At 40.5% G+C, this 8,447-nt stretch overlaps 1 protein-coding gene across 1 annotated transcript in view; it reads right to left on the bottom strand.

Moving 5' to 3' along the window:
* The window catches only part of LOC118477873 (probable G-protein coupled receptor frpr-1), a 21,755-nt gene that overhangs the window by 5,719 nt on the left and 7,589 nt on the right, over nucleotides 1–8,447 (bottom strand). Inside the window, exon 2 of the mRNA XM_035970428.1 lies at nucleotides 8,272–8,321. Coding sequence (XP_035826321.1) covers nucleotides 8,272–8,321 — 50 coding nt within the window. The remainder of the gene's footprint in view (nucleotides 1–8,271; nucleotides 8,322–8,447) is intronic.

Below are 8,447 nucleotides of genomic sequence, written 5' to 3'. Positions count from 1 at the left end.
CCCCCCCTTCCCCCTTTCCATGTTTTCTCCCATATTGAAACAATCGAAATTTTTCAACTCTATTTCATTTCCCCAAAATGAGGATATAAAAATAAATCTTTAAACAACAACAACTTAAAAAGAATTGTTGAAACTCTCTTTTTTTAAGCACGCCTTCATTCCACTGCGAAAAAGAGTGTCTTATGTTGAGATAATTTGTGAGGCAGCGTGGTGGAATCAGGCTCTCGTCAATTTTTGAGCATGTAGAGTTATTGGTATCATCGTAAAGCTTGGTCATTTGTCTTTATTTGGATGAAAACAATACCTATTTATCTTGAACACAAGGCGAGATATTTGCAGATGAAGGGGGTGGGGGTCACCCGTTTTCAGAGGTAAGATTAGTGAGAAAATGGCAGCCAAATATTAGTTATTTCCTTAGCTTAAGAGTCCGTGGTAACTGAAAATTTGCATTTTTTGTGCCTTTAATCAACTTTTTACAGAAAAATCCACACAGAAATGGACATGAAAGGTGTTGAGCCAAAAAAAAAAATTGATGAAAATTCACAAACCTGTTGAAAAATGCAAGTTTCTTCACTTTGATTATTTTGACGAGAGCCTGATTCCACCACGCTGCCTCATATATGGTGGTGGTGGTTGGAAAGTGTTTCAGGTAAGTTACGGATTTGTAAAGATAGAAGTAATGGATTACTAAATAGACACCGCTGCATTTGTTTCATCTTAAAAGGTAAAATCTGTTTTACAATGACACTTAAACAGGTTCATAAATCAAAGGAACCAGTTTCTATATATGCAATGGAAACAGCAAACCGAAATTCCTAGAAGGGTTCAGTACAGTACAGGGTGTCCTCTTGTTATGAGTCATCCTTACAAGTATGGACGAGATTAGAATTTATCAAGAAACATCAATATTTGAAATGTATGCTAGAACAAATAAATATTTTAAAATCACATGAATTAGTTGGGCGGAAAACTGTTGCTATCTCTTGTTACTGTGCCGAGTCGGTCATTAGAAGGTTTTCTTACATGAGAAATGGGAGGTAATTTCTGGGAAATTCGCTCTCTTCCTCTTCTCCCCTCATCCTTTTTTTTAACCCCCTTTTCCCAGTTTTCTAGTCCCTTCCTTATTCCAGATTGACACTGTCCCTCTGGGCCTATTGTGGCTCTCGTCTGTACGTCAAGGGGAAAAAATAGTTGACAGAGAGAAGTAATCGAATTCATTGACCAAGAATGGTGTTTGGTAATTTCTTTGCGCACTACATAGGTCTAACTCTTGCAGCTAGTGGGAAGTGGGAATGTTATCATAACATCATGTATTTTGGATGAATGTGAATGTTTGATTCTTTTTCTTCTTCTTAATAGATTGTACCTTATACGTACAGAACAGTATTAGTAGAACACAGGCTAAGCAAATAATAGACAATAGACAATAGACAATAGACACGCATCCAAGTGTATCCGCTCAACGGAACTAAACTGGATGTTTTGTGTTGTGTTTGTTCGTTTTTTGTACTTCCATAAGACATTTGTAGTCACAGTGTAACAGAGCTGACCATCAATGATTTATTTATAGAGGCACCAGCCATCCATGTCCAGGAGCTGTTTTAGCCTGAGACAGAGCTAGATATCACCAAAATGTCAAGTTGTTTACAAGGAAAATGGCACCCGGAAACGTCATTGTTATTAATGTTATGCCCTCTAGTTTTGTTCCTTCTTTGAAAAGTCAAAAACATTTTCTCCGAACATTGACACGCAAAGCGGAAGGCAGTGAAGGAAACACGAGTTTACGGGGCATGGGTAGGAAAATAAGGAGGGCTAAAGTTAATGTTGTTGGGGGGTTTGTTTTATTGTCGTTGTTATTGCTGCTGTTGCTGTTGTTGTTGCTGTTGTTGTTCTTCTTCTTTTTCTTCTTGTTGTTCTTGTTGTTCTGGTTCTTTTCCTCGTTGTTGTTTTTGGTGTTGGTAGTGGTGGTGGGGGTAGGGTTGTTGTTGTTGTTGTTGTTGTTGTTGTTGTTGTTGTTGTTGTTGTTGTTGTTTGTTATTGTTGTTGCTGTTATCAGCCTATACAAGGCTTTTACAAAAAGAACCCAAATGCCAGCAATAGCAAAGACAGAAGTTCAAAAATGAGCAGAACACCAACCCAACCTTGCCGTCATTATCAGTGGTAATCAAAATGCTAGGCGATGAATCTAATTATCTTGGGAGCGTCTTCTCTTATGAGGGAAAAATAAACAGAAAAGGTCGAGGAGAGAATTCACAAGCAAATCGTTAGAGTCGCAAGTAATCAACTTAAGACTGTTTGGGATCTTTTTACGTCAGAGAACCCCACCCTCCCCCCCAAAAAAAAACCCCAGCCAGTTTTTGTTGCGATGACCCTATCAGGAGTTATGAATAGCAAGAAAATTGTAAGCTTTGACCAAAGAATTAAACTGCAATGTGGTGGTGCTGAAAGAAGCGTCTTTGATAGAGCTTTGGAGGGTGTGAATTTGTTGGGGGGGGGGGGGTATTTTAAAATTCTTACTTAAGTAGATGCTAGCGACAGCAAAGAAATAATGTCAACGACACGCTAGTACCACTACTGACACATCCACACAGTCATACAAACTGAAACTAAGACCAAACTAGTCAGCTTATTTTTGTATAAACTCGAACCTATCACAGTCTTATGTGAAGTCTCAAGAAAGCAAAACACAAGCAATCGAAATGAGATATCTCTGGAATAATATTGTAAACAAGACAAGAAGAGTCAGGGGGGTAACTCAGGCTCAACCATCGGAGATATATGAGGCAGCGTGGTGGAATCAGGCTCTGGTCAAAATAATCAAAGTGAAGAAACATGCATTTTTCCACAGATTTGTGAATTTTTATTAAACTTTTGTTTTTTGACTCAACACCTTTCATGCCCATTAGAGAAATCACTTCTGTGAGGACTTTTCTGAAAAACGTTGATTAAAGGTACAAAAAAATGTACATTTTCAGTTACCTCGGACTCTTAAGTTAAGGAAAAAACTAATCTTTGGCGATATTTTCTCACTAATTTTACGGGGGCTCTCGTGGCCTAGAGGTTAAGGTGTTGGCCTCTCATTCAAAGGTCCCGGGTTCGAATCCGGGTAGCGACCAAAAAATGTTCTTCTCTAAAATTGTCTCCTTTCACCTCCTTTCCTGCTCTCTAGCAATGTTCTGTTGTCTGCTTTCATTTCCACTTTCTGTCCCCACCCCCTCACCTCCTTTGCCCCCTCCTCTGGGCTCCTGACTCTTTCTGCAGCCTTTCTACTGTTACTCCTTGACTCCTTCTTACAGCTGTCTTTCAGCCACACCCCTGATCTTCTGGTAGGAAAGATCTACACCTAGCCTTCTCGGACAAGGGCGAAAAATCTCGGAGGGCCCGTGTGCAAGTTGCGCGCGTTAAAGATCCCTTGGTGGTCTAAAATCGATAAGAGTAGGCTTCGGCCGCCACCCGAGCAAAATTCAAAATTTCCTACCAACTGAAAATATTAGGTGTGTCCCGCGCGCTCATATGACCTATGCAGTTGCGAGCGCCGTAAAACACTTTACAAAAACAAAAAAACTAATTTTACCTCTGAAAACAGGTGACCCCCCCCCCCCCCCCCAAACCTCTTTCTTTCGCAAATATCTCGACTTGTATTCAAGATAAAAGGATTTTTTTTCATCCAGATAAACACAAATGAACAAACTTTAAGATTATACCAATAACTCTACATGCCCTAAAATTGACGAGAGCCTGATTCCACCACGCTGCCTCACACATAGGTTGGCCATCTTACTAGCAGGTCTCTCAACCAAGCCGCCCTAACAGCCTACACGTACTACAGTTGTACAACACAAGAATACCTGGAGACAAAACGAGAGTAAGACCAAGTAGAAAGAAAATTGAAGGCGTTTAAAACCCACAATATTCGGCTCTAGGAGGCTGTCCCCCTCACCCCCCCCCCCCCCCCCGGGCGGCGACGCCTATTAATGGTATAAATGGCAGGTGAACTAAAGTAAGTAAGTTGTAAGTTGTTGTTGTTGTTGGTAGTGGTGGTGTATGCTTCCGGGAAGACGAGAATGCTGTTGGGTGTTCTAAAGTCTGCTAGGGTTTTGATATTGATTGTAAAACACATAAAACGTGCTGTTGAGAGGGAATATGAGCTACACAGAGACTATTTATATAATAATTCATATTTTTTGTTGTCGATTTTCTAGGGACGTAGGGGCAGGAGAGCAAACCAAGGGTGTCATTTGCGATAAATTAGAGACTTGCGTGTGTTCAAGCTTCAATATCAAGAGCCCTGACGTATCTATGTATGTACATTCTATTAAAATGACATTAACAACATATTTTCAAATTCTCAGATGTATGTAAACGTATTTGCTTATTCACTTATATATTTTGACTAGAGAAATCGCCTGTTCACGCGACGTTCTGTAACCTTTTTTAGTGTTCATTAGCATTGATTATTGTACGTAGTCCTTCATTGCCTAAGATGAGGATGGGATCCTGCAGCTCATCTGTGGACGCGTATGTGACTGTGTAATCCCATCCTGGATGTACAAAGTCTGTTGCCGTGGGGACACCGGAATGTGGTGGTTGGGGTGGTTGTATTATGTCTCCTCTCACTCTGATAGTCAGCTTCTCCGAGTCGTTGATGTTGCTGTTTCTAGTGGCAAGATGGACGGCCTTGCGCCTGGCGTTCCTTTCGGTGGCAGTTCTTTCGAGGTTTTCGGGGTAACGTGTGCAATCTGGGGGTTTGCCTTTATCGTGTCTTTTAACATGCTTTTTTGGCCTCTCGAGATTACTTTTGCCATTTGCGAGTTCGTCGCACAGCAGTTGTTTTGGGCATTCGGCGGTCTTCCATGCGGATGACATGGCCGACCCATCTCAGTTGGACTTTGGCAAAGCCCGTTCCTTACAATATCATGTACACACAATTCCCACAAACAAATCGAACAGTAATATCATACGTGTGACGTAATTACCTCTAAGACCTTCTGATTTTGCGTGGCTGATGACTAAACGAAAAGAAAATGAAACGAAAGACACATCGCAGTCCCAGTGTCCTTATTTTATATTTGTGGTCTAAACAAATTGAGAGATAGTGAAAAGTACTGAATAACAGCTTTCCTTGATATTATGATTCTCAAACTGATAGATTACGAAAACAATGTTGTGTGGGCATAGAACTGCCATCCGGTCAGAACTACACTTGGTGGTAGGCAAACGATGAACTAAACCTGAATGTGTTTTCTTTGTTTTTACGTTTTACTATCTCACTGAGTCAAAGAACTTTCCTAGTAAAACTAAGGAAAATGAACCAACGACGTTCAGAATGTAGGCTAAGGTATAGGACTAATTGTCATTCTTTTAAAAAGTTATAGGATGTGTTGTCGGCTGTTACTCTTTGGTTTGGAGAACATTATTTTCCACCCAGCAGAGTCCACTTTGAAGGATTGTTAGTGAATGTCTAAGTACTGCCTCCGCTAGCTTTGTGACCAAAACCCTTTTTTTTCCTTGAGTAAAGTAGTTTCCATAAATGGCTTAGTATTTGACGTGGCTGTCTGTCACGAGCCTTTAACCCTGAAGACAAACGTACTTGATGCTAGTTCCAAAAAGGGAACTACAGCAAAACCACAGAGCTTTTGGAGCTTGCCTGTCCCTACCGGGTTCAAGGATAACCCATAAGGGTTGGGTCCCCGCCAGCAACTTCCGCTCCGCACAGCCTTTTCTATCTTTGTTCAACGTCTGTCAGTCTTCCTCTGTGGTCCCTTTCTTCTTACCATTTAATTTGTATCTCTCATACTCTCTCTCTCTCTCTCTCTCTCTCTCTCTCTCTCTCTCTCTCTCTCTCTCCTTTCTCTCTCTTTCCCCGCCCTCTCTCTCTCTCTCTCTCTAAGTCTCTCTCTCTCTAAGTCTCTCTATCTATCTATCTATCTATCTATCTATCTATTTCTCTCTCTCTCTTTCTCTCTCTCGCTCTCTCCTTTCTCTCTCTTCCCCCGCCCTCTCTCTCTCTTTCTCTCTAAGTCTCTCTATCTATCTATCTATCTATTTCTCTCTCTCACTCTCTCTCTTTCTCTCTCTTCTCCCTCCCCCTCTCTCTCTAAGTCTCTCTATCTATCTATCTATCTATCTATCTATCTATCTATCTATCTATTTCTCTCTCTCTCTCGCTCTCCCCCCCCCCCTCAATTTTTCTAGTAATTTCCTTTCCCTTTTCCCATTTAAAGGGGAGAGCAAGTGTTGGATGATTTCCCTCTCACACGAACTCATTCAGTACTATTAGTACAAAACCTCCTTCAGCCACGGGCGATATTGGAAGCTCTAGCAGAGATGTAGAGTAACAAGTAACAGAGGCTGGTTCTTGTTGTTGTTGTTGTTTTTTGTTGTTTTTTGTTGTTGTTCTTGTTTTTTGTTGTTGTTTTTTAATGTATTTTATTCTATTAATTTTTTGGGGGGGTGCTTTTTTTTTAAAAAATGTTTCTCCTTTCTTTCGTGTTTGGTTCCTTACTTTTGTGCCAGCGTGAAGATTGTCGTTTCAAAAACAAAGAATTGTGATGCAGCGTGGTGGAATCAGGCTCTCGTCAATTTTTGGGCATGTAGAGTTATTGGTATCATCTTTGTTCACTTGTCTTTATTTGGATGACAAAAATATCAATTTATCTTGAATACAAGTCGAGATATTTGCGAATGAAGGAGGTGGGGGTCATTTGTTTTCAGAGGTAAAATTAGTGAGAAAATGGCCGCCAAAGATTAGTTATTTCCTTAACTTAAGAGTCCATGGTAACTGATAATTTACATTGTTTGTGCCTTAAATTAATGTTTTTCAGAAAAATCCACACAGAAATGAGTTCTTTAATGGGTATGAAAAGTGTTGAGGCAAAAAACAATAATTTGATAAAAATTCACTAACCTGCGGAAAAATGCAAGTTTCTTCACTTTAATTATTTTGACGAGAGCCTGATTCCATCACGCTGTCTCACAAATGTATTTTATTCTTTTTTGGGGGGGGGAGAGGGGGGGTGCTTGTTGTTTTTTTTTCATGTTTCTCCCTTTTTCGTGTTTGGTTCCTTACTTTTGTGCCATTGTGAGGATTGTGGCTCAAAAAACAAAGAATTATATCCCAAGGTCAGTACAGATAGACTACCTTTAGAACAGACGTTCCACCTACATGATTAACACCTCTGTTAAGGACAGTAAACAAGTGGAAAGAAAACAAGCTTTGAATCGATCACTGTTCACTGGCGGGGGAAAGTAATGGTCTATTATCCTTATTTTGTTTTCAGTGCTCCTGGAATGCTCTAGATGGAGAAACTATGTTTCTCCTTTTTTATATTTTATCTATTTTTTTCTCTTTACTCAGTCTGGAGCTCGTGTTATATATTATATGTGAGGCAGCGTGGTGAAAACAGGCGCTCGTCAAAATAGTCAAAGTGAAAAAACTGGCATTTTTCCGCAGGTTTGTGAATTTTTAACGAATTTTTGTTTTTACCTCAACACCTTTCATGCCCATTAAAGAACTAATTTCGGTGTGGAATTTTCTGAAAATGTAAATTTTCAGTTACCATGGACTCTTATGCTAAGGAAATAACCAAACTTTGGCGGCCATTTTTTCACTAATTTTACATCTCAAAACAGGTGACCCCACCTCCTTCTTTCGCAAATACCTCGACTTGTATTCAGGATAAATAGATTTTTTATCAACCAAATAAAGACAAGTGAACAAGCTTTAAGATGATACCAACAACTCTACTTGCCCAAAAATTGACGAGAGCCTGATTCCACTACGCTGCCTCACAATTAGTGTCTTCGGGGACTAGAATAGACTCGAGCTTGATTGACTGAAGATGTATTACGCCCACCAACATTGTGTTCATTACTAAGGTGTCAAGAACTTCCTGCAATGCCGGTAGCCTAGTGGTTAGGCTACCGGACTCGTAATCGTGAGATTGCGAGTTCGGGGGTTCGAGCCCCAGCTCGGTCCGACGTTGTGTCCTTAGGAAAGACACTTTACACGAACTTCCCACTTGGCTCGGCCCTATCGGGGGTCCTGCCCCTTAAATAACCTAATAGTGTTGATAGGGGCGTTAAACCTATACCAGTTCTGCAATGCCTGTTAGGAGACTAGGCTGAGTCAGATAGAACATAGTAGTAGAGTACTCGATAAAGTGCTTCATTAGCTACCCACAATGGGAATCGATTGCTGTCTTTTGCGAGCAACGTCAAGAAAACATAATAATCATTGCAGCTCGTTCTCGTACAGTAGTCAGGACTTACCTTGGAATGTTGTAGAGAACACTCCAGAAGAATATGCAAACAGTCACGATCTGTAAACACAAAAAGGTATAATTGAGAAGTTGTTATATCGAGATTGTATGTGAGCATGTGTGTGTGTATGTGTGTGTGTGTGTGTGTGTGTGTGTGTGTGTGTGTGTGTGTGTGTGTGTGTGTGT

This window comes from Aplysia californica, unplaced genomic scaffold (assembly GCF_000002075.1).
Source record: "Aplysia californica isolate F4 #8 unplaced genomic scaffold, AplCal3.0 scaffold00267, whole genome shotgun sequence".
In the NCBI taxonomy this organism is placed as follows: domain Eukaryota; kingdom Metazoa; phylum Mollusca; class Gastropoda; order Aplysiida; family Aplysiidae; genus Aplysia; species Aplysia californica.
This window is presented reverse-complemented; position numbering and strand designations above follow the sequence as displayed.